We start from the raw sequence: 26764 nt of genomic DNA, 5'->3' as shown, positions 1-26764 counted from the left end.
ATTATTAGGAAAGATGCTGGATAATGGTATGCATATAAAAGCTTCTTGTCCCTCTAAACTCAAATTCCAACAAGAGACTAAAAAACTTGATCTAATTCATCAGACATATTCAAACTTGGAACAAAGAATGCAATAAAAATAAGAATGGAAGGTTGCAATTTTTTGTAATTTCAATTTCTCAAATGTAAAGCGTACGAGAAATTTATAATACATGAGAAGAGGCGGCTGTAAGTTTCCTTAATGTTGAAGGATTATTCATCCTAGTTGAGAATGGATTTAAGTATTACAAGATTTGGACACTCTTATGTAACTGGAACAAAAAAAGAAAAAAGGTGAAAAATGAGAAAAAAATGTCAAAGAAAGAGTTATGTGATAAAATAAATTGATTTCTTTTTGCAGTTGCATGTGAAAAAAAATCAAATTTATTTTTATATTTTATATTTTATATATTTATACATAATACAATAAATATATAATAAAAAATTTATTGTTAATATGTTATATAAGAGTGAGGTGAGATCTGTATAGATATCTTAAGTTCGTAATGTTTTTTATTATAGTATATTTTCAATATTTTTTTGGATAATTTGTATTTTATTTATCAAGCTAGCAGAATTCTACTACAATACAACAATCCAACTGTCTTTTCCAAACCATCAATATATGCATCTCTAATTGCAACCTATTCTACCATAGCAACATTAAGATTCCACGTATCACACATCATCTTATTTACTGTATCCGCAGCAATCTGACTTAGTCCCTATAATCGAATATCTGACTTAGTCTCTGTAATCGAAGTCTCACAGCATCTTTTATGCGTTCAAGGACCTGTAACATCCTGCTGTTGCTCTCTTTCTATATCTGATGTCTGGCATTCCAGGCTAATCGCAATATGATGGAGATCAAAGCTTTCCCCTTCAATTTGCTCACTGCCCAGCTCTACTCTCCAGACCAGTTCTCCACCCCCTAAAGATCCTGCACTTCCGTAATAACTTTTGCCAAATCTCTTTCGAATAATCACATCAACAAATGTTCCCTGGTTTCGTCCTCTCTCTGGCACAGGCAACATTTGTCATCCACATCAATTCCTCGCGTTTTCAACCTGTCCTTTGTTGAAAGTCTATTTAATATCGCCATCCAAGAGATCATAGAGTGCTTTGGAATTTGGTATTGAAACCATATGAATTTATGCCATTCAACCTTCTCTTGTTTTGGCCTAATCGTATTTCATACATAGCAGCTGAGTAGGTGTTGCTTAGAAAAGGCCAGGTCTCACCTCCATTCTCTTATCTTTATAAATTGCCGTCCAGTCTATCTAAGCTGAAGTAGCTTCCTCCAGTTCCAGCTACTTGTTTGTTGTTCTGGAACCTGCCAGATGCTCCTCTCCTTCAAAACATAAGCTTCTAGCCATCCTATCCATATTGAACCAGCTTTAATAAAAACGTCCTATATATTCTTCTTGAGACAAGCCTGGTTCCAAGATACTATATCTTTGAGACCAAGTCCTCCATCAGATTTAGGGAAAAAAATTGCACGCCAGCTCACTGTAGCTCCCCTTGCCGATCCTTCTCTCCCTTTCCAGAAGAAACTGGAGCATAGTTGATTTATCTTCTTAAGCACATGCCTTGGCATAATGAATTGCCTAGACCAATAATTTTGCATACTAAACGGCACAGACTGGATTAGCTGCAAGCCTGCAACCTTCCACCGTAAGACAAATGCCTAGCTGCCCAACTTTTAATCCTGGCTGTGATCTTGTCCGTTAGTGGCGCACAATCTTCTCTGGTGAGCCTCCTGGTAACCAAAGGTACCCCCAAGTATCTAACAGGCAGCAATCCAATTTTAAAACCAGAAGCCTGCTATATTGTACCGATCTCCTCTCTATTAATTCCCGTTGAAAATAACTCACTTTTCTCACAGTTAAGTTGTAGGCCAGAAAAGGTGTAAAACACCTTCAGCACCTCCTTTACACCAAAGTATATGTGCTTTCCAAAAAATAAAAAATAAAAAATAAAAGATTTGAGTATATGTGTATTGAGGTTGGTCGATTAGGATTGTAATTTCTATTTGTTATTGTAATTTCATTAATTTAGATATACTTGAGTTACATTTTAATCTTCAATACATTTTAAATAAAATTATGAATGTTGATGGTGTTGTTGGATGTCTTGACTAGAAGGAGGGAGGTGAGGTTTCAGGGAAAAATATCTGTGACCTGTAACCAAAGAGTACGATCAGAGGGCATCAGAATTGTTACTCTGAGGCTTGGTTTGACGTTAAGGTAAGGTAAGGAAATAAGGAAGATGAAAATGATAAGGTGTGGGAAGCTTCAGGGGATAAACTTTAAAGAGTGTTGGGTCTTGTGTGTTACCTTGCGTACCTGGGTTTCTATCTACCACTTGTATTAGATCAAAGGTGATGACCTAATTGAAACAATTGATAGTTTATAGGATATTTGTGGAGAATTTGAGAAAGATCCGTTGGATGGGAATTGCATTTAATAATTTAAGGTAAGCATAGGCTGCATTTATTGATCCTAAACAAGTTGGATGCCAGTTGGTCAATTCTGAAGAGATTGTTTTAACAAGTTATTGATGGATTTTTAAGTGAGTCTTTATTTTGATGAAGGACGAGCCATCTCTTTAGAATAGGTGACATAGGTATTTAGTTATGTTTTGCTTAGACGACTCAAAAGCTTAATTGTATTAATTAAATTTTGACTATTAACCAATTGATTTAGACATAACAATATATAATAGTACTACTAAAATTAAAAAAAATAAATATGTCACTTATAATTATTGTACTATAATTAATTATAATTCAAAATTACTTATGATTCATTAAAATATTATGTAAAATTCAAACTTATAACTAATGAATATCTATATAACTTTTTGTTATAATTGACTAATAGTGAGTATGATTCAATCCATTACAACCTCGAATGCCCTAAAAAAAATAAATCCTTAAAAAATGCATTATATGCATAATTTGCATCAAATTGTATCGGTTTGAACACCTAAATATTTGGTTAAAATATAAGTATATAAATCTCTTACTAAAACCCTCATTCTCCAAATAAAGTGTTTGGTTTTGAATTTTATCACATATGTATACAATATAAGGAATTCATTTTACAAGTGAAATTAGTAATGATAAATTTTTAAATAACTTAATTTTTTATTGATATTTTTATTTTTTTATTATTTTGTATTTTATAGATTGTTATTAAAAAAAAAAATGAAAGTATCCGTCAATGAAACCTTAATGATTTCGGCAAAGAACAATGACATATATTGTATCTGTCCAGTTTGTAGATAAGACAAGATATTAGTGGAGACAATTAATTCCTAACTTCCCCTAGAATTCTCTGTAACATACACTAATAATATATATACTTATATATGATGAATTTCTTGAATATAATAAACAATTATTTTTTCTTGCTATCCCTTTTCCTATTAAACAATGAAAAAAAAAATCAATCAAAGGCATGCTTTAATTTGAGAAAACTTGATCATAATGAAAGGTAAAAAATCATGCTGAAATTTAAGGAATATAACCACCGTCTCCAAGACTGTAATGTTAAGGCGAGTGCAGCTGCACAGTCAGGTACATCCGATGCCGGAAACAATAGTCTTGAAACAGCATCGCTTTTCATCTCTAAAACTCGTCAATGTCCATTCTATAGATAGTCGATTGTATCTTGTCATATATTAGCAGCAATACTTTGAGTCTGAAGGCCTACTTCAGAGTAACCCTTGAACGCTTGCTAATGCATTGATAAACTAGATCAAATCTGAGAAGCTAGTGCTCAACAGGTTTGATTGAACATTAACTGAACGATGTTCTTTAGGGAAAATCTTGGTCTCAAAAGCTTTGTCAGAAAGTATAAACTGCTGCATGCATTTTTACTTATTAAAGCAAAAAGGGGTGGTATAAGTAGAAATTGAAGAATTTTTCAAAAACAAAATTATTCTCTATGGTGCATAGAGCATAGTAGTTAAAATTGAAGAATTTAAGGTGTAATAGACGTATTAATATTGTAGTCTTAGATGATTAAAAGTTTTACTGCCTTTTTTTAAGTTGGATTTAGTTTCATTTGAGTCACTGTATCAACGCATTTATGTTCTGTATGTACCCTTAAGATTACAAACAAATTGTTCAAAAGAAACAAAAAGAAAATAGAACATTACCCTAACCAATACATAATATAAACGACATTGAAATCAATTAATAGTCATCATGTTTTTATAATCCACATCAGGATCAATGGCAGGCAATGGGATATTTAGATCATAATCGACAACAGGCATTTCATAGCGGCTCAATGGATATGTATTCGTCTCTTTAAGACATTTAACAATGCAACCTGTATGATAAACATGGGCGCAGGGCAGGCGTTTGGCTTCGGTCCCAATTGAAACATCTTCAAACTAAACCGAATATAACACTAATGATCTTTCATTGATCTTTTCTTTCTCCAACCCTTCAATAGCTGATTTACTATTAGGCCTGATCATCTTTGGAGGATCTTCATCAACAACAGCATCCTCAAGAATCTCCATAATATCATCATCAGTATCGAATATGACGACATCTTTCATATAATCATCATCAGAGAACTGATCATCATAATCCCTTTCATTATTAGGAAACATGCTAGATAATGGTATGCATAGAAAAGCTTCCTATCCCTCTAAACTCAAATTCCAACAAGGGACTAAAACTTGATCTAATTCATTAGACATATTCAAACTTGAAACAAAGATTGCAATAAAAAGAAGAAGGGAAGGTTGCAATTTTTTGTAATTGCAATTTCTCAAAGGCAAAGGCTACGAGAAATTTATAATACAAGAGAAGAGGCGGCTATAAGTTTCTTTAATTTTGAAGGATTATTCATCGTAGCTGAGAATGGATTTAAGTATTACTAGATTTTGGACACTTTTATGTGGTTGGAACAAAAAAAGAAAAAAAAGTGAAAAAAAGAGAAAAAAAATATGTCAAAGAGTTATGTGATAAAATAAATTAATTTTTTTTTGTAGTTGCATGCAAAAAAAATCAAATTTATTTTTATATTTTTTATTTTATGTATTTATACATAATACAATAAATATAAAAAAAAATATATATTGTTAATATGTTATGTAACAGTGAGGTGAGGTCTGCATAGATATCTTAAGTTTGTAATGCTTTGTATTATAGTATATTTTCAGAAAATTTTTTTTTTTGATAATTTGTATTTTATTTATCAAGCTAGCAGAATTCTACTACAATACGACAATCCGTCTTTTACAAACCATCGATATACGCATCTCTAGTTGCAACCTATTCTATCATAGCAACATTAAGATTCCACGTATCACACATCATCTTATTTACTGTATTCGCAGCAATCTGAATTGGTCCCTATAATCGAAGTCTCACAACATCTTTTATCTTTTATGTGTATCTCACTTAGTCCCTGTAATCGAAGCCTCACAGCATCTTTTATGTGTTCAAGGACCTGTAACATCCTGCTGTTGCTCTTTTTCTATATCTGATGTCTGGAATTCCAGGCTAATCGCAATATGATGGAGGCTTTCCCCTCAATTTGCTTACTGCCCATCTCAACTCTTCGGACCAGTTCTCCACCCCCGAAGGATCCTGCACTTCCGTAATATCTTTTGCCAAATCTATTTTGAATAATCACATCCAAAGAACAAATCTTCCCTGGTTTCGTCATCTCTCTGGCACAGGCAACATTTGTCATCCACCTCAATTCCCCACGTTTTCAACCTGTCCTTCGTTGAAAGTCTATTTAATATAGCCATCCAAGATATTATAAAGCGCTTTGGAATATGGTATTGAAACCATATGAGTTTATGCCATTCAACCTTCTCTTGTTTCGGCCTAATCGTATTTCATACTATAGCAACTGAGTAGGTGTTGCTTAGAAAAAGCTAGATCTCAACTCCATTCTCTATGTTTATAAAATGCCGAGCAATCTATCTAAGCTGAAGGAGCTTCCTCCAGTTCCAGCTACTGTTTTGTTGTTCTGGAACCTGCAAGATGCTCCTCTCCTTCAAAATGTAAGCTTCTAGCCATGCTATCCATATTGGACCAGCTTTAATAAAAATGTCCTGCATATTCTTCATGAGACAAGCCTGGTTCCCAGATACTATATCTTTGAGACCAAGTCCTCCCTCAGATTTAGAGAAACAAATTGCACAACGGCTCACTCTAGCTCCCCTTGCGGACCCTTCTCTCCTTTTCCAGAAGAAACTGGAGCATAGGTGATTTATCTTCTTAAGCACATGCTTTGGCATAATGAATTGCCTAGACCAATAGTTTTGCATACTAAACAGCACGGACTGCATTAGCTGCAACCTTCCACCATAAGACAAATGCCTAGCTGCCCAACTTTTAATCCTGGTTGTGATCTTGTCCATTAGTGGCGCACAATCTTTTCCGGTGAGCCTCCTGGTAATCAAAGGTAGCCCCAAGTATCTAACAGAAAGCAATCCAATTTTAAAACCAGAAACCTGCTATATTGGACTGAGCTCCCATCTATTAATTCCTGTTGAATATAACTCACTTTTCTCACAGTTAAGTTGCAGGCCAGAAAAGGTGTTAAAACACCTTCAGCACCTCCTTCACACCAATAACAGAATCCAACTTACCCTTTGCAAATATTAGTAAATCATCTGCGAAGCAGAGATGCGTTAAGTTGACTGTATATTTTCAGTATTGGACATAATTTGGTATTAAAACTGAGAAATTAACAAGTTAGACCCTTTACGGCAGGAACGAAGATAAGCAGGATTGAAAGGATGAAGGAGACTCAATAGATGATTGATTTTGCAGCTAAACGCAGAATAAAACAAGACATTGAAGTTATACCTATAGATTATATGAACCGTGCCTTCTCAAAGCAGAAGTCAAATACCATTTCAAATACGCAAATTATTAATAAATAATCTTCCAAGGAAATGGTAATTGTTAGAGTGTTTTTGTTGCCAGATTTTGCTCTGATATTCAAGTAACTAGCAATCAGCTTTCACTGGTCATCTAAAGATACATGTTACTGTGTCACGGGTCGAGACTTAAGCTCTGAACTCGCGCGGCTCCAGGACCCGGGCATTCACCCTTCCGACGTCCCAGATCAGCCTTTTTGCCACGGTTCACTCCCTTGTGAGGTATTGTCCGCTCTGGCCCCCCTGGCCTCATGATTTTATTCTACAAAAGGTGCCTCATAAGGTAGAGGTGGTGTGAACCCTTTTATACCCTAGTGACCTTCCTATTATGTTCGATGTGGGATTCAGGACTCTTTCTTAGGTCCTGTCACGGATCGAGACATAAGCTCTGAACTCGCGCGACTTTGGGACCCGGGCATTCACCCTTCCGATGTCCCAGATCAGCCTTTTTGCCACGGTTCACACCCTTGTGAGGTATTGTCCGCTCTGGCCTCCCTGACCTCATGGTTTTATTCTACAAAAGGCGCCTCATAAAGTAGAGGTGGTGTGAACCCTTTTATACCCCAGTGACCTTCCTGTTATGTTCGATGTGGGATTCAGGACTCTTTCTTAGGTCCGTGACATTCTCCCGCATCCAACCTCATGACGCCCTCGTCACAGAGCCTGGCCATCCTGTCTACCTCCCTCGAGGTGCTTGGCGTGGATCGAACGGTTTAGGGCTGGCTCTGATACCACTTGTCACGGGTCGAGACTTAAGCTCTGAACTCGCGCGGCTCCGGGACCCGAGCATTCACCCTTCCGACGTCCCAGATCAGCCTTTTTGCCACGGTTCACACCCTTGTGAGGTATTGTCCGCTCTGGCCCCCTGGCCTAACGGTTTTATCCTACAAAAGGCGCCTCACAAGGCAGAGGTGGTGTGAACCCTTTTATACCCTAGTGAACTTTTTATTATGTTCGATATGAGATTCAGGACTCTTTCTTAGGTCTGTGAAAACTGCACTTGGCTGAGTTCCCTATCCCACATCATGAACAGTTGAATAGGGTTTGGGCGAGACAAGTTATGAAAGAGAAGTTGAGAGCGATTGCAAAGCATACCTTTCTCGGCCTTTTGGCTAAGATCAAGTGTAGTATCTGTTCTTATCAGTTTAATATCTGATACGTGGGTCATTGATCCACATGATATTAAATTAATTTTTTGAGGGAGAAGGTTCATCACGGTAGCTTGCTGCTGGGGTCTTCAAGTGTCGCCCAAGCGTTGCACTGCTGCATGGGCCAGGCGCACCCCACCAATTCTAGTTGAAATAGATTCTGGTTTTTCTCTGTTTAACAAGAAGTTTGCTGTTAAATGTAAGTAAGATCAGATGTTTTCTGTATTTAATTCAGGAGTCATGCTACAAAAAATTCGGCGCTCTGTTACAGCTGCACATAGAACTGAAAGAGAATGTTGAAAACATCCAATATGGACACAAATTTTGATTCTGCAAAAGGTGTAATAGAAATATTAGTATTGCAGTCTTAGATGATTAAAAGTTTTACTGCCTTCGATTAAAAGTTGGATTTAGTTTCGTTTGAGTCAGTGTATCAATTCATTTTGTTGGAAACACTAGCTTCTCTTGTTTGCTCTCGTGAATACTAACTCAACGTCCCAGTTTCTGTAAAGTATCCACTTGATTTGATCAAAACATTGATTGACTGAACAGTGTTCTTTAGGACCAATCTTGGTCTCAAAGATATTGATAAGAAATAGAAAAACCCTGCAAAACAAAACAAACTAATCAACAAGAATTTATATCAATAGTTGTAGAAAGCATGGTCATGTATAGAAATAACATATTATAAGAAATACAAAAACATCAAAATTAGAAGGAAAAGTGCGGTAAATTTTTTAATAATCATGTAAGATAAGGACTTGGGTGATTAGGGTTTAGGGTTTGGGTTCCAAATGACAATTTCATTATGATTTGGGTACCCTTAAGTTTACAAACAAATTTTTCAAAAGAAACAAAAAGAAAATACAACATAACCCTAATAAATACATACTATAAATGACACTTGAAATCAATTAGTAGCAGTCATGTTCTCAGAGTCCACATCAGAATCAATGGCAGGCAATGGGACAATTAGATCAAAATCCACAACAAGCATTTTATAGCGGCACAATGGACATGTATTTCTCTCTTTAAACCATTTAACAATGTAACCTGTACGATAAACATTGGAGCAGGGCAGGCATTTGGCTTCAGTCCCGATTGAAACATCTTCAAAGCACACCAAACATGACGCTAATGATCTTTCATCGATCTTTACCTTCTCCAACCCTTCAATGGCTAATTTACTGGCAGGCCTAATCATCTTTGGTGATTCGTCATCAATAAGAGCATCCTCAAGAAACTCCATAATATCATCATTAGTATCGAATATGACCACATCTTCCATGTAAGCATCATCAAAGAATTGATCATCATCATCCCTTTCATTATTAGGAAACATGTTGGATAATAGTATACATAGAAAAGCCTCATGTTCCTCTAAACTCACGTTCCAAACATGGGACTAAAACTTGATCTAATTCATCAGATATATTCAAACTTGAAACAAGGAATGCAACAAAAAGAAGAATGGAAGGTTGCAATTTTTTGTATTTGCAATTTCTCAAAGGCAAAGCCTATGAGAAATTTATAATACAAGAGAAAAGGCGACTCTAAGTTTCTTTAACTTTGAAGGATTATTCATCCTAGCTAAGAATGATTTAAGTATTACTAGATTTTGGACACACTTATGTGGCTGGAAAAAAATAAATGAAAAAAATTTGAGAAAAAATAGGTCAAAGAAAGAGTTATGTGATAAAATAAATTGATTTTTTTTTTGTTGTAGTTGCATGTGAAAAAAATCAAATTTAGATTGATATTCTTTATTTTATGTATTTATACATAATAAAATAAATATATAATAAAAAATCTATTGTTAATATATTAAGTAAGAGTGAGGTGAGGTCTACATATGTATCTTAAGTTCGTAATATTTTTTATTAGAGTATACTATTGCTGTAACTACATTCCCCGTAAGTTATCCTAATTCAAGTTGCTGTAATTTTAAGAAAATAAGAGGAAGAGCCATTTTTATTTTGATTACATCAAAGGCAATATAAACATCATTCTATTTGAATTTTAGTATAACAAAACATAATTCAAAAGATTTTTAATAGGTGCAATATGTAAAAGGATTAAGAGAAAGTATCATTCTATTTCATTTTTTATTGCTTAAAGTAGGAGAAAGCATTAACTTTAAATCAATAAAATTGATCTAAATCGTTCATTTTAATTAAATTGATTTGGTTCTCGAATTTATCTTTTTTTTTGTGTTGAAGTTTTAAATTTGAACCAATCGAAAAAATCAAAAATCAAAAAATTAAATATTTAAAATAAACAAAAACATTATTAATTTTCCTAACCCTTTACTTAATTACCCTTTAGCCCTTCCTTTCTATTTTTTATTCTTTTTTATCAAAACCTTAATATTTTGTTATATCTATATAATATTTTGTTATAATTGATTAATAGTGAGTATGATTCAATCCATTACAACCTCGAATACCCTAAAAAAATAAATGCTTAAAAAATACATTATATGCATAATTTGCATCTAATTGTGTCGGTTTAAACACCTAAATATTTGGTTAAAATATAAATTATAAATCTCTTACTAAATCCCTCATTCTTCAAATATAAGTGTTTGGTTTTGAATTTTATCACATATGTATACAATATAAGGAATTCTTTTTACAAGTGAAATTGGTAATGATAAATTTTTAAATAACTTAATTTTTTTATTGATATTTTTATTTTTTATTATTTTGTATTTTATAGATTTTTATAAAAAAAAAATGAAAGTATCCGTCATTGAAACCTTAATGATTTCGGCAAAGAACAATGACATAAATTGTATCTGTCCAGTTTGTAGATAAGACAAGATATTAGTGGAGACAATTAATTCCTAACTTCCCCCAGAATTCTCTGTAACATACATTAATAATATATATATTTATATTTATATATAAACAATTATTTTTCCTTGCTATCCCTTTTCATATTAAACAATGAAAAAAAAATCAATCAAAGGCATGCTTTAATTTGAGAAAACTTGATCATAATGAAAGGTAAAAAATCATAACCCTAATAAATACATACTATAAATGACACTGAAATCAATTAGTAGCAATCATGTTCTCAGAGTCCACATCAGAATCAATGGCAGGCAATGGGACAATTAGATCAAATCCACAACAGGCATTTTATGGCGGCACAATGGACATGTTTTTCTCTCTTTAAACCATTTAACAACGCAACCTGTATGATAAACATTGGAGCAGGGCAGGCGTTTGGCGTCAGTCCCGATTGAAACATCTTCAAAGCACACTAAACACGACACTAATGATCTTTCATCGATCTTTACCTTCTCCAACCCTTCAATGGCTGATTTACTGGCAGGCCTGATCATCTTTGGTGGATCTTCATCAATAAGAGCATCCTCAAGAAACTCTATAATATCATCATCAGTATCGAATATGACCACCTCTTCCATGTAAGCATCATCAAAGAATTGATCATCATCATCCCTTTCATTATTAGGAAACATGTTGGATAATAGTATGCATAGAAAAGCCTCATGTTCCTCTAAAATCACGTTCCAAACATGGGACTAAAACTTGAATTAATTCATCAGACATATTCAAACTTGAAACAAGGAATGCAAGAAATAAAAGAATGGAAGGTTGCAATTTTTTGTATTTGCAATTTCTCAAAGGCAAAGCCTATGAGAAATTTATAATACAAAAGAAGAGGCGACTCTAAGTTTCCTTAACTTTGAAGGATTATTCATCCTAGTTGAGAACGGATTTAAGTATTACTAGATTTTGGACACTCTTATGTGGCGTAAAAAAATAAATGAAAAAAAATTGAGAAAAAATAGGTCAAAGAAAGAGTTATGTGATAAAATAAATTTATTTTTTTTGTTGTAGTTGCATGTGAAAAAAATCAAATTTAGATTGATATTCTTTATTTTATGTATTTATACATAATATAATAAATATAATAAAAATTCTATTGTTAATATGTTAGGTAAGAGTGAGGTGAAATCTACATATGTACCTTAAGTTCGTAATATTTTTTATTATTGTATACTATTGCGGTAACTATGTTCCGCGTCGATTATCCTAATTCGGGTTGCTATAATTTTAAGAAAATAAGAGGAAGAACCTTTTTTATATGTTAAGTAAGAGTGAGGTGAGGTCTACATATGTATCTTAAGTTCGTAATATTTTTTATTAGAGTATACTATTGCTGTAACTGCATTCCGCGTCGGTTATCCTAATTCAAGTTGCTATAATTTTAAGAAAATAAGAGGAAGAGCCATTTTTATTTTGATTATATCAAAGGCAATATAAACATCATTCTATTTGCATTTTAGTATAACAAAACATAATTCAAAAGATTTTTAATAAGAGCAATATGTAAAAGGATTAAGAGAAAGCATCATTCTATCTCATTTTTTAATGTTTAAAGTAGGAGAAAGCATTAACCTTAAATCAATAAAATTGATCTAAATCGTTCATTTTAATTAAATTGGTTTGGATTTTTTTATTTAAGAGATTAAATCGATTTGGCTCTCGAATTTATCTTTTTTCTTTTTTGTGTTGAAGTTTTAAATTTGAACCGATCGAAAAAATCAAAATTCAAACAATTAAATATTTAAAATAAACAAAAAAATTATTAATTTTCCTAACCCTTTACTTAATTACCCTTTAGCCCTTTCTTTCTATTTTTTATTCTTTTTTATCAAAACCCTAAAATCTATATCCCTAATTCCCCTTAGTGTTTGAGAAGATAATGAGCCTAATTTGAGCACCACAAAATATAGAAATTTCATGGATTTTTTAAGCAAATCTACTCGATATTTTGAGAATGTAACTTACCTGCAAGTTTTATCCTCAATCAACTTCATCTCTATCTTGTTAAACCCCATGGTTGCACCCCAATTCCTCTTGTTTGTTATCAGAGATATAAATATTTGAGAGACAGAGAATGTTGGTCATTTTTTGTACTAAAATTTTCCATAAATGACTTGAACAAAAATAAGACCATAAATTTATACAATAAACTTAGACCACCTTTAATAGACTCTTGACGTGAGATTTTAAGAAATGGCTTAGTGTTGCTTGGCTTGCCCCTAGAATTTTTTTTTTAATGTCTTATATGAATTTAAGGCAATAGAGAGAGATAGAGTCTTGGAGGTTATGCCGACGACTACGGTGGAAAGTGTTTATTGTGTGATGAACCTAATATAACAGATATATGTACTTTAGTTAAACAGTAAAATTAGTCCATTTATCTTAATCTGTTCAAATTGGATTCCTATTCATTTAATAGTCGACTTTAGTTAATTAATTAATCGTTCAAACTTTTTCTGTAAAAATTGATAATATAGTATTTTAACTTTTTCAATGTAGCATTTTTGCTTATGTGGCCATTGACTTTGTTGATGTGTAAAGTCCTCGTGATAAAAAATGATGATGTGCTAAAATTTTTTAACACATTATCATATTTTCACATCAACTTTTTTTAAATTACGCGGCTCGTCTCTATACTTTGGTTAAATAATAGAATTAGTCATTCTGCCTTAATATATGTTCAAATTTGATCCTTATATATCAATTAATTATCAAATTTAAAATTTGATCTAAAATAACATATAAAAAAATAAATTATTAATTCGAGCATGATATTTTTTTTCATATTTAGATAAAACTTTTTTGGATATTTGAATTATTAATTGGACTTAATTGGACAAATTGGGTCAATCTCAAATTAGACTATAAGCCCAAAATAAACTAAATTATATATATTTTTATTTATTTTAATTTTTCATTTTTTGTTAATTTCGATTTATAATATTCTTAAAATATAAAAAATAAAAAAACTTGTAAAATGACAAAAGCATAAAAATTAGATTAAAAAAAATCATAATCAACAAACTCATATATAAAATCAACAATAAAAGCAATTGTAGACATTTTATTCTTTTTGAAAAAAATTTCAATATTATATGGCTTTGAAATTTCATCTTGACATTAGGCTCTCAAATCATTTTTTGATCAATTGGTTTAATTGTGAAATTGAATTTTAAACCCAAATTTAAAACTCTAAAAGTATTTTATTTATTTATTTTTATTGTTTAGTTAGTGAAAATCAAGAAGTCAAAGTAAAAGAAAATAAAAAATTGAAAAAAGTTAAGGAAAATATGAAAATTTTTTTGGAAATATTAATTTGAAAAAATTTTGAGAATTCAACAGCAATCGACAAGATAACACAACAAAAATAAAGGCAATTAGCAAAAACCATTAGAAATAATTTTATACTGAGAAAAACTTTTTAAAAGTTTAAAGTTTAGAATTTTTAGGGTATTATGCTCAATTTTGCTTTAGATGACGATACAAAATGGTAGTGTCAATAATCGATTTCTGGGCATTAACGGTTTTAGTTTTTATGGATAGATTTTTTGTGATTGTTGAATTTTTCAATCACTAATTTCTATAAATCCCATTAAAATATGAGTTCTTTGGAGGAGACTTGTAAAGAGAAGTAAGAGAAAAACAGGGATGAAAGAGGAGAAAAAAGGAAAATTAAAAATTTTTTTTTTGTTTTTATAATAGGTTGAAATGATGCTATTTTTGATGAGGGGTTTGGTGCAAATCTTGTGTTGACCTATACATTGACTTTGTTTACAATTTGATCTATTTGTATTAAAAAGTTTTTTTGTCTTTGATTTTAGTTTTATTTTAGTTATTTTAGATTAAATCTTAAATTCTATAGTTAATTTATGTATAGGGATCAAATTGAACATACATTAAGTTAAAAAGACTAATTCCACCATTTAACTAAAATATAAGGATAAGTTGTGCAAATTAAGAGAAGTTGGCATGAAAAACTGATGACATGTCAAAAAATTTTATCATGTTATCATATTTGACCACATAGACTTTACATGTCAAAAAAGTTAATCATCACGTAAGCAAAAATGTCACATCAAAAAAATTAAAATGTCACATTATCAAGTTTAACGAACAAGTTTAAACTATTAACAATTTGATTAAATTTGATAATAAAATGAAGTATATGAATCCAATTTGAAACATTAAGATAGAAGAATTAATTTCATCATTTAACTAATGTACAGATATCCATTACATAATTTAATCAACTTAATTATCCACACATGGATTAGTTCAAAATCATAGGATGGAAATAGTTAAATTCAAAAAGATAATACAGTGATTAAGTATAACAAATAATCTTTGACCAAACTTGTTGGAAACTAAAGGACCAATAAAATCGACAAAACCAATTGATTTAAGTCATTTCAATTATTTTTTATTTTCTTACTATTAATTAGTCAATTTGGTTTCCTAAACAGATGAAGCCCAATTAATCAATTTTCAAGTATTTATAATTGACTTAATCGAACTGATCGATTGCTCTGGTTTATTTAAAAGTCAATATAGGTTTAAGAAACATTTACACCAATAATATAGGTGTAAATCATGTAAATCAATTTTTATGGTTTTGTACATCAACTTAAATATTATATTTTAAAATTAAAAAATATATATATATATTATGAATAATATGATAGGATTTAAACTTTTTAAAATTCCATTATTTATGTTTCGTAAATAACAATAATCATTATATAAAATTAACTATAAATTTTCTATACTCTCGACACATATCTTTTTAAGAGTATAGAGGGGATTATTTAATTTATTAAAAAATTTGTTATTTCATATCTTAATATAACCATAATTAAAATACACAATTTAAAATCAAATATTATGAACGGATTATATTAAGTACTATACAAGAATTTTTTGTCTCATGGGATTGGTATACGACCACTTTTTCTATAACTCTTCCAATTTCAACATAAAAAAGTCTTTAGACAATTTAAGAGAAAGGAAAAATGCCATTGGGATCAATAATTGGCTTTACTTTGTCGCTCTTTAAAGAAAGTTTCATGCAACATCATTTGAAGTGACTATGAACTTGAATGCTGGTACTGATAATACTGAACCCTCTGCCCTCTCAAACAAAACTGAAAAAAATCCTACTCAATAAACAATAAATAAAAAACCATAAAAAAAAGGCTGTTAAAAATAGACCCATTCCTCATATCTTAAAGCCTACAAAACTCATAAGTTAGGTCAACTATTAACTTTCTTAAACTTTAAGGATATTTTTAATATATAAAGTATAGATTTTTAGTATCGGACATAATTTGATATTAAGACTAACAAATTAACAAGAATTATACCCTTAACGGCAGGGAAGATAAGTATGATTGAAAGAATGAAGGAGACTCAACAGAAGACTGATTTCGCAGCTAAACACAGCGTAAAACCAGTCATTGAATTTATACCTATAGATTATATAAACACTGCCTTCTCGAAGCGGATGCCAAATACCATTTTGACCACAGAAATTATTAATAAATAATCTCCCAAGGAAATGGTAAATGTTAGGAGTGTTCTTGTTGCCAGATTTTGCTCTGATATTCAGGTAACTATTTGAGAGTTTTTGAAGTCTGGTCATCGAAAGATAAGATGTTACTGCACTTGGCTGTGTTCTCTATTCCACATCATGAACAGTTGAAAAGGGTTTAGGCGAGGCAATTTATAAAAGAGAAGTTGAGAACATTTACAAAGCATACCTTTCTCGGCCTTTTGGCTAAGATCAAGTGTAGTATCTGTTCTTATCAGTTTAATATCTGATACGTGGGTCATTGATCCACATGATATTAAATTGATTTTTTGAGGGGGAAGGCCCATCACAGCAGCTTGCTACTGGGGTCTTCGAGCGTCGCCTATGCGTTGCACTACTGTATGGGTCAGGCGCACCCCACCAATTCTAGTTGAAATAGATTCAAGCTTCTTTATGTTTAACAAGAAAATTTCTGTTGAAAGCATATAAGATCAAAATAGTTGTGAAAAATAGAGGATTCTTTTCAAACAATTTGATGTTTTCTGTATTTAAATCAGGAGGCATGCTACAAAATATTCAGAGCTGTTAGACAAAGAGACATAAAACCAAAAACAATAAACATAGAACTGGAACAGAATGTTGAAACACCCAATATGGACACAAAGTTTGATTCTAGTATTGCAGTCTTAGATGATTAAAAGTTTTACTGCCTTTTTTAAAGTTGGATTTAGTTTCATTTGAGTCAGTGTATCAATTCATTATGTTGGAAACACTAGCTTTTATTGTTTGCTCTCATGAATACTAATTCAACGCTCTGTATGTGCCCGGTTCCTTTAAAGTGTCCACTTTATTTGATCAAACATTGATTGACTGAACAATGTTGTTTAGGACCAATCTTGGTCTCAAAGGTATTGATAAGAAATAGAAAAACCCTACAAAACAAAACGAACTAATCAACAAGAATTTATATCAATAGTTGTAGAGAGCATGGTCATGTATAGAAATTGACAGATTATAAGAAATACAAAAACATCAGAATTAGAAAGAAAAGTTTGGTATATTTTTTTAATAATCATGCAACATAAGGACTTGGGTGACTAGGGTTTAGGGTTTGGGTTCCAAATTACAATTTCATTATGATTTGAGTACCCTTAAGATTACAAACAAATTGTTCAAATGAAACAAAAAGAAAACAGAACAAAACCCCAATAATTACATACTATAAATGATATTGAAATCAATTAGTAGTAGTCATATTCCTAGAATTAACATTAGAATCAATGGCAGACAAGGGGACATTTAGATCAAAATTGACAATTCCTCTCTTTAAGCCATTTAACAATGCAACCTGTATGATAAACATGGAAGTAGGGCAAGTGTCACGGGTCGAGACTTAAGCTCCGAACCCGCACGGCTCCGGGACTCAGGCATTCACCCTTCCGGCGTCCCAGATCAGCCTTCCTACCACGGTTCACACCCTTGTGAGGTATTGTCCGCTCTGACCCCCTGGCCTCACAGTTTTGTCCTACAAAAGGTGCCTCATAAAGCGGAGATGGTGTGAACCCTTTTATACCTCAGTGACCCTCCTATTATGTTCGATGTGGGATTCAGGACTCCCCTTTAGGTCCGTGACATTCTCCCACACCCAACCTCGTGATGCCGTCGTCACGGAGGCTGGCTACCCTGCCTACCTCCCTCGAGGTGCTTGACGTGGATCGAACGATATAGGACTAGCTCTGATACCACTTGTCACGGGTCGAGAACTTAAGCTCCGAACCCGCGCGACTCTGGGACCCAGGCATTCACCCTTCTGGCATCCCAGATCAGCCTTCCTGTCGCGGTTCACACCCTTGTGAGGTATTGTCCGTTCTAGCCCTCTAGCCTCACGGTCTTGTCATATAAAAGGTGCCTCACAAGGCGAAGATGGTGTGAACCCTTTTATACCCCAGTGACCCTCCTATTATGTTCGATGTGGGATTCAGGACTCTCCCTTAGGTCCGTGACATAGGCATTTGGCTTCAGTCCTGATTGAAACATCTTCAAAGCACACTGAACACATGACCAATGATCTTTCATCGATCTTTACCTTCTTCAACCCTTTAATGGCTAATTTACTAGTAGGCTTGATCATCTTTGGAGGATTGTTATCAACAAGAGCATCTTCGAGAATCCCTATAATATCATCATTAGTATCGAATACTACCACATCTTCCATGTAAGCATCATCAGAGAACTGATCATCATCATCCCTTTCATTATTAGGAAATATGCTGGACAATGGTATGCATAGAAAAGCCTCCTATCCCTTTAAACTCAAATTCCAACAAGAGATTAAAACTTGATCTAATTAATCAGACATATTAAAACTTGAAACAAAGAATGTAATAAAAAGGAGAATGTAAGGTTGTAATTTTTTGTAATTGCAATTTTTGAAAGGCAAAGCTTAGGAGAAATTTATAACACAAGAGAAGAAGCGGTTTTAAGTTTCCTTAAATTTGAAGGATTATTCATCGGATTTAAGTATTACAATATTTTGGACACTCTTATGTAGCTGGAACAAAAAAAAAAAGAAAAAACGAGAAAAAAATACGTCAAAGAAAGAGTTATGTGATAAAATAAATTGATTTATTTTTTGTAGTTGTATGAGAAAAAAATCGAAGCCTGTGAGAAATTTATGATACAAGAGAAGAGGGGGCACTAAGTTTCCTTAATTTTGAAGGATTATTCATCCCAACTACAAATGGATTTTAAGTTTTATTAGATTTTGGACACTCTTATGTGGCTGGAACAAAAAAAAATAGTGAAAAAATTGAGAAAAATGTAAAATAAATTGATTTCTTTTGGTTGTTGCATGAGAAAAAAATTAAATTTATATTCTTAAGTTAACGTATTTATACATAATACAATAAATTTTAATAAATATATATAAGATGTCTAAGTGGATAATTACACTATATTAAGCCACATGCTTAGGTTTGAATTTGACATATATTGTATTGCTAAGTAAGGTATAATTAAAAGTATGCAACTCTTGAATTCTCTCAAATGTTAAAATTTTTTAAGAGAAATTGTGGTTATATTATATGTAAATGTTCTAGAAGCAATTCATAATGGGAGCTTGAGGGGCCTTACCCTTTCCAAAAATTTTTAAAATCTTTGGTGTATATTTATTTATCTATCTATTTATATGTATATATATATATGCATGTATATTTAAATTGATGTTGATTATATGTATTATAATTTAATAAAACTTAAAATCACATTGTCATTTCTTAACTATATCCATCAATTATATATTAAAATCAATAATATTGTCATAAGTGTTAAATAAAAAATATATAAATTTAATAAAAATTAAATTAAAATTTTAATTTTCTTAATAAAATTAAATCAGACGAATTGATTCAATTGATAAGTTCATCGCCTTAATTTTAAAAAATAGTAAGATTCAAATATTATTAATGGTAACCCATTGCTAACTGTAACTCTTGTATACAACACATTTTGCTCATATTTCTTTTTTATTATTTAAATTACTATTTTAGTTAAATTTATCTTAAAATCAAAGTTCAAAATTTGTCGTCCGCGACCTCTTGAGGTAGTGAGCAAGTAACTCTAAGAAGACACCAAATCTTACTTCAAGCCATGATTTTTTCTCTTTCCCTTTGGGTTATGCCCTCTTATAGAAAAAAAAAATTTTCAAGATTTGCCAGAGAACCACTTAATAGCTCTTCCATAAATGAGTGTTAAGAACAACCCTGGTTTAGTTTCTTACCATAATTTAAACTTTTTTAAAAAATGTTGCAAACAGTTGTGTGCATTAGTTGTCAGAAAATTCAAATAAGGGTGGAATAATTGTCACATAATGAATGATGAAACTGGCCAAAGCTATTGAAAAACTTGAAGCTGGAGCCTGGAATAGGATATGATGACGATAATGCATGGCAAATTGGCAATACTCATTTTGGTTGGTCACAACTGGTTAGAGAAAGGGTTTGGCCCTTTCAAATTTCCCCAATTCCCCAAATTTGTGTTTGAGTGATTGAAATTTTATTATACTTCTACTTGTTGTGAATACTATAAAAAGAGATAATCTGGGAATCATAAGACATGCATCTTTGTTTGAATTTGAAGGATCCTTCCTTCTCTTTTTTCCTTTCTAATGGTCGTGGAATTGTACACTTGGAATTTTTTTCCAAAAAATATTTCTTCAAAAAATATTAAATTATAAGTATATGTGCTTGCCAAAAAATAAAAAAGAAAAAAAAAGATTGAGTATATGTGTATTGAGGTTGGTCGATTAGGATTGTAATTTCTATTTGTTTATGTAATTTCATTAATTTAGATATACTTGAGTTACATTTTAATCTTCAATACATTTTAAATAAAATTATGAATGTTGATGGTGTTGTTGGATATCTTGACTAGAAGGAGGAAGGTGAGGTTTCAGGGAAAAATATCTGTGACCTGTAACCAAAAAGTACGATCATAGGGCATCAAAATTGTTACTATGAGGCGTGGTTTGACGTTAAGGTAAGGTAAGAAAATAAGGAAGATGAAAATGATAAGGTGTGGGAAGCTTCAGTGGATAAACTTTAAATAGTGTTGAGCCTTGTGTGTTACCTTGCGGACTTGGGTTTTTATCTACTATTTGTATTAGATCAAAGGTGATGACCTAATTGAAACAGTTGATAGTTTATAAGATATTTGTGGAGAATTCGAGAAAGATCCATTGGATGGGAATTGCATTTAATAATGTAAGGTAAGCATAGGCTGCATTTATTGATCCTAGACAAGTTGGATGTCAGTTGGTCAATTCTGAAGAGATTGTTTTAACAAGTTATTGGTGGAGTTTTAAGTGAGTCCTTATTTTGGTGAAGGACAAGCCATCTCCTTAGAATAGGTGACATAGCTATTTAGTTATGTTTTGCTTAGACGACTCAAAGGCTTCATTGTGTTAATTAAATTTTGACTGTTAACCAATTGATTTAGACATAACAATAAATAATAGAACTACTAAAATTAAAAAAATAAACATGTCACTTATAATTATTGTACTATAATTAATTATAATTCAAAATTACTTATGATTCATTAAAATATTATGTAAAATTCGAACTTATAACTAATGAATATCTATATAACTTTTTGTTATAATTGCTTAATAGTGAGTATGATTCAATCCATTACAACCTCGAATACCCTAAAAAAAATAAATGTTTAAAAAATGCATTATATGCATAATTTGCATCTAACTGTGTCGGTTTGAACACCTAAATATTTGGTTAAAATATAAGTTTATAAATCTCTTACTAAAACCCTCATTCTCCAAATAAAGTAAGTGTTTGGTTTTGAATTTTATCACATATGTATACAATATAAGGAATTCTTTTCACAAGTGAAATTAGTAATGATAAATTTTCAAATAACTTAATTTTTTTATTGATATTTTTATTTTTTATTATTTTGCAGTTTATGGATTTTTATAAAAAAAAAATGAAAGCATCCATCAATGAAACCTTAATGATTTCGGCAAAGAACAATGACATATATTGTATCTGTCCAGTTTGTAGATAAGACAAGATATTAGTGGAGACAATTAATTCCTAACTTCCCCCAGAATTCTTTGTAACATACACTAATAATATATATATATTTATATATGATGAATTTCTTGAATATAATAAATAATTATTTTTTCTTGCTATCCCTTTTCCTATTAAACAATGAAAAAAAAAAATCAATCAAAGGCATGCTTTAATTTGAGAAAACTTGATCATAATGAAAGGTAAAAAATCATGTTGAAATTTAAAGAATATAACCACCCAGTCTCCAAGACCGTAATGTTAAGGCGAGTGCAGCTGCACAGTCAGGTAATCCGGTGTCGGAAACAATAATCTTGAAACAGCATTGCTTTTCATCTCTAAAACTCGTCAATGTCCATTCTATAGATAATCGATTGTATCATGTCATATATTAGCAGCAATATTTTGAGTCTGAAGGCCTACTTCAGAGTAACCCTTGAATGCTTGCTAATGCATTGATAAATTAGATCAAATCTGAGAAGCTAGTGTTCAACAGGTTTGATTGAACATTAACTGAACGATGTTCTTTAGGGAATATCTTGGTCTCAAAAGCTTTGTCAGAAAGTATAAACTGCTGCATGCATTTTTACTTATTAAAGCAAAAAGGGGTGGTATAAGTAGAAATTGAAGAATTTTTCAAAAACAAAATTATTCTCTATGGTGCATAGAGCATAGTAGTTAAAATTGAAGAATTTAAGGTGTAATAGACGTATTAGTAGTGCAGTCTTAGATGATTAAAAGTTTTACTGCCTTTTTTTTAAGTTGGATTTAGTTTCATTTGAGTCAGTGTATCAATGCATTTATGTTCTGTATGTACCCATAAGATTACAAACAAATTGTTCAAAAGAAACAAAAAGGAAATAGAACATAACCCTAACAAATACATAATATAAACGACATTGAAATCAATTAGTAGTCGTCATGTTTTTAAAATCCACATCAGAATCAATAGCAGGCAATGGGATATTTAGATCAAAACCGACAACAGGCATTTCATAGCGGTACAATGGATATGTATTCGTCTCTTTAAGACATTTAACAATGCAACCTGTATGATAAACATGGGCGCAGGGCAGGCGTTTGGCTTCAATCCCAATTGAAACATCTTCAAACTAAACCGAATATAACACTAATGATCTTTCATTGATCTTTACCTTCTCCAACCTTTCAATGGCTGATTTACTATCAGGCCTGATCGTCTTTGGAGGATCTTCATCAACAAGAGCATCCTCAAGAATCTCCATAATATCATTATCAGTATCGAATATGACCACATCTTTCATATAATCATCATCAGAGAACTGATCATCATAATCCCTTTCATTATTAGGAAACATGCTAGATAATGGTATGCATAGAAAAGCTTCCTATCCCTCAAACTCAAATTCCAACAAGGGACTAAAACTTGATCTAATTCATTAGACATATTCAAACTTGAAACAAAGATTGCAATAAAAAGAAGAAGGGAAGGTTGCAATTTTTTGTAATTGCAGTTTCTCAAAGGCAAAGGCTACGAGAAATTTATAATACAAGAGAAGAGGTGGCTATAAGTTTCCTTAATTTTGAAGGATTATTCATCCTAGCTGAGAATGGATTTAAGTGTTACTAGATTTTGGATACTCTTATGTGGTTGGAACAAAAAAAGAAAAAAAAAAGAGAAAAAAAATATGTCAAAGAGTTATGTGATAAAATAAATTGATTTTTTTTTTTTTGTAGTTGCATGAAAAAAAAATCAAATTTATTTTTATATTTTATATTTTATGTATTTATACAAAATACAATAAATATACAAAAAAATATATATCGTTAATATGTTATGTAATAGTGCGTTTAGGTCTGCATAGATATCTTAAGTTCGTAATTTTTGTATTATAGTATATTTTCAGAATTTTTTTTTTTTTTGATAGTTTGTATTTTATTTATCAAGCTAGCAGAATTCTACTACAATACGACAATCCGTCTTTTACAAACCATCGATATACGCATCTCTAGTTGCAACCTATTCTATCATAGCAACATTAAGATTCCACGTATCACACATCATCTTATTTACTGTATTCGCAGCAATCTGACTTGGTCCCTGTAATCGAAGTCTCACAACATCTTTTATGTGTATCTCACTTAGTCCCTGTAATCGAAGCCTCACAGCATCTTTTATGTGTTCAAGGACCTGCAACATCCTGCTGTTGCTCTCTTTCCATATCTGATGTCCGGAATTCCAGGCTAATCGCAATATGATGGAGGCTTTCCCCTCAATTTGCTCACTGCCCATCTCAACTCTTCGGACCAGTTCTCCACCCCCGAAAGATCCTGCACTTCCGTAATATCTTTTGCCAAATCTATTTTGAATAATCACATCCAAAGAACAAACGTTCCCTGGTTTCGTCCTCTCTCTGGCACAGGCAACATTTGTCATACACCTCAATTCCCCACGTTTTCAACCTGTCCTTCGTTGAAAGTCTATATAATATAACCATCCAAGATATTATAGAGTGCTTTGGAATATGGTATTGAAACCATATGAGTTTATGCCATTCAACCTTCTCTTGTTTCGGCCTAATCGCATTTCATACTATAGCAGCTGAGTAGGTGTTGCTTAGAAAAAGCTAGATCTCAACTCCATTCTCTATGTTTATAAAATGCCGTGCAATCTATCTAAGCTGAAGTAGCTTCCTCCAGTTCCAGCTACTGTTTTGTTGTTCTGGAACCAACAAGATGCTTCTCTCCTTCAAAACGTAAGCTTCTAGCCATGCTATCCATATTGGACCAGCTTTAATAAAAATGTCCTGCATATTCTTCATGAGACAAGCCTGGTTCCAAGATACTATATCTTTCAGACCACGTCCTCCCTCAGATTTAGAGAAACAAATTGCACAACGGCTCACTCTAGCTCCCCTTGCGGACCCTTCTCTCCTTTTCCAGAAGAAACTGGAGCATAGTTGATTTCTCTTCTTAAGCACATGCTTTGGCATAATGAATCGCCTAGACCAATAGTTTTGCATACCAAACAGCACGGACTGCATTAACTGCAACCTTCCACCATAAGACAAATGCCTAGCCGCCCAACTTTTAATCCTGGTTGTGATCTTGTCCATTAGTGGCGCACAATCTTTTCCGGTGAGCCTCCTGGTAACCAAAGGTACCCCCAAGTATCTAACCGAAAGCAATCCAATTTTAAAACCAGAAACCTGCTATATTGGACTGAGCTCCCATCTATTAATTCCTGTTGAATATAACTCACTTTTCTCACAGTTAAGTTGCAGGCCAGAAAAGGTGTTAAAACACCTTCAGCACCTCCTTCACACCAATAACAGAATCCAACTTACCCTTTGCAAATATTAGTAAATCATCTGCGAAGCAGAGATGCGTTAAGTTGACTGTATATTTTTAGTATTGGACTTAATTTGGTATTAAGACTGAGAAATTAACAAGTTATACCCTTTACGGCGGGAACGAAGATAAGCATGATTGAAAGGATGAAGGAGACTCAATAGATGACTGATTTTGCAGCTAAATGCAGCATAAAACAAGACATTGAAGTTATACCTATAGATTATATGAACCGTGCCTTCTCAAAGCAGATGTCAAATACCATTTCAAATACGCAAATTATTAATAAATAATCTTCCAAGGAAATGGTAATTGTTAGAGTGTTTTTGTTGCCAGATTTTGCTCTGATATTCAGGTAACTAGCAATCAGCTTTCACTGGTCATCGAAAGATACATGTTACTGCACTTGGGTGAGTTCCCTATCCCACATCATGAACAGTTGAATAGGGTTTGGGCGAGACAAGTTATGAGAGAGAAGTTGAGAGCGATTGCAAGGCATACCTTTCTCGGCCTTTTGGCTAAGATCAAGTGTAGTATCTGTTCTTATCAGTTTAATATCTGATACGTGGGTCATTGATCCACATGATATTAAATTAATTTTTTGAGGGAGAAGGTCCATCACGGTAGCTTGCTACTGGGGTCTTCAAGTGTCGCCCATGCGTTGCACTGCTGGATGGGTCAGGCGCACCCCACCAAATAGATTCTGGTTTTTTCTCTGTTGAACAAGAAGTTTTCTGTTAAATGTAAGTAAGATCAGATGTTTTCTGTATTTAAATCAGGAGTCATGCTACAAAAAATTCGGAGCTCTGTTACAGCGGTACATAGAACTGAAAGAGAATGTTGAAAACATTCAATATGGACACAAATTTTGATTCTGTAAAAGGTGTAATAGACATATTAGTATTGCAGTCTTAGATGATTAAAAGTTTTACTGCCTTCGATTAAAAGTTGGATTTAATTTCGTTTGAGTCAGTGTATCAATTCATTTTGTTGGAAACACTAGCTTCTCTTGTTTGCTCTCGTGAATACTAACTCAACGTCCCAGTTTCTGTAAAGTATCCACTTGATTTGATCAAAACATTGACTGACTGAACAGTGTTCTTTAGGACCAATCTTGGTCTCAAAGATATTGATAAGAAATAGAAAAACCCTGCTAAACAAAACAAACTAATCAACAAGAATTTATATCAATAGTTGTAGAGAGCATGGTCATGTATAGAAATAACATATTATAAGAAATACAAAAACATCAGAATTAAAAGGAAAAGTGCAGTAAATTTTTTAATAATCATGTAAGATAAGGACTTGGGTGATTAGGGTTTAGGTTTTGGGTTCCAAATGACAATTTCAC

At 32.3% G+C, this 26764-nt stretch overlaps 1 protein-coding gene and 3 non-coding genes across 4 annotated transcripts; 3 read left to right on the top strand and 1 right to left on the bottom strand.

The window, feature by feature from the left end:
- Window positions 1-5993: 5993 nt before the first annotated feature.
- LOC111307662 (uncharacterized) lies at window positions 5994-8130 on the bottom strand. Its single transcript, XM_089751447.1, has 5 exons — window positions 8058-8130; window positions 7082-7205; window positions 6788-6852; window positions 6628-6692; window positions 5994-6530 (listed from the first exon to the last, which is right to left on the bottom strand). Exons 1-5 carry the CDS (start codon window positions 8128-8130, stop codon window positions 5994-5996), a joined length of 864 nt encoding a protein of 287 aa, XP_089607573.1.
- On the top strand, window positions 8054-8249 carry LOC149512457 (U2 spliceosomal RNA). The gene has a single exon (XR_016332204.1). It is a non-coding gene; the product is annotated as a U2 spliceosomal RNA (small nuclear RNA).
- An 8471-nt stretch (window positions 8250-16720) lies between these two features.
- On the top strand, window positions 16721-16916 carry LOC149512456 (U2 spliceosomal RNA). Its single transcript, XR_016332273.1, has one exon. It is a non-coding gene; the product is annotated as a U2 spliceosomal RNA (small nuclear RNA).
- An 8994-nt stretch (window positions 16917-25910) lies between these two features.
- Window positions 25911-26106, top strand: LOC149512455 (U2 spliceosomal RNA). Its single transcript, XR_016332276.1, has one exon. It is a non-coding gene; the product is annotated as a U2 spliceosomal RNA (small nuclear RNA).
- The last annotated feature ends 658 nt before the right edge of the window (window positions 26107-26764 follow it).

The sequence above is a fragment of the Durio zibethinus genome, chromosome 22, assembly GCF_047325235.1.
Source record: "Durio zibethinus cultivar Kanyao isolate XHJ-2024 chromosome 22, ASM4732523v1, whole genome shotgun sequence".
NCBI classification, from domain to species: domain Eukaryota; kingdom Viridiplantae; phylum Streptophyta; class Magnoliopsida; order Malvales; family Malvaceae; genus Durio; species Durio zibethinus.
Note: the sequence above shows the minus strand (reverse complement) of the source record. Positions and strands in the feature narration are given on the sequence as shown.

Excerpts from the sequence above, each read along its gene's own strand:
- LOC111307662 (XM_089751447.1), bottom strand. The coding sequence starts at position 8,130 with ATGACCCACGTATCAGATATTAAACTGATAAGAACAGATACTACACTT. Across the intron at positions 6,853-7,081 it reads CAGAGCTTAAGTCTCGACCC|CTGCAAAATCAATCATCTAT; the intron begins GTGACACAGTAA and ends TTCTGCGTTTAG. Across the intron at positions 6,531-6,627 it reads GTGTGAAGGAGGTGCTGAAG|GTTTCTGGTTTTAAAATTGG; the intron begins GTGTTTTAACAC and ends CCAATATAGCAG.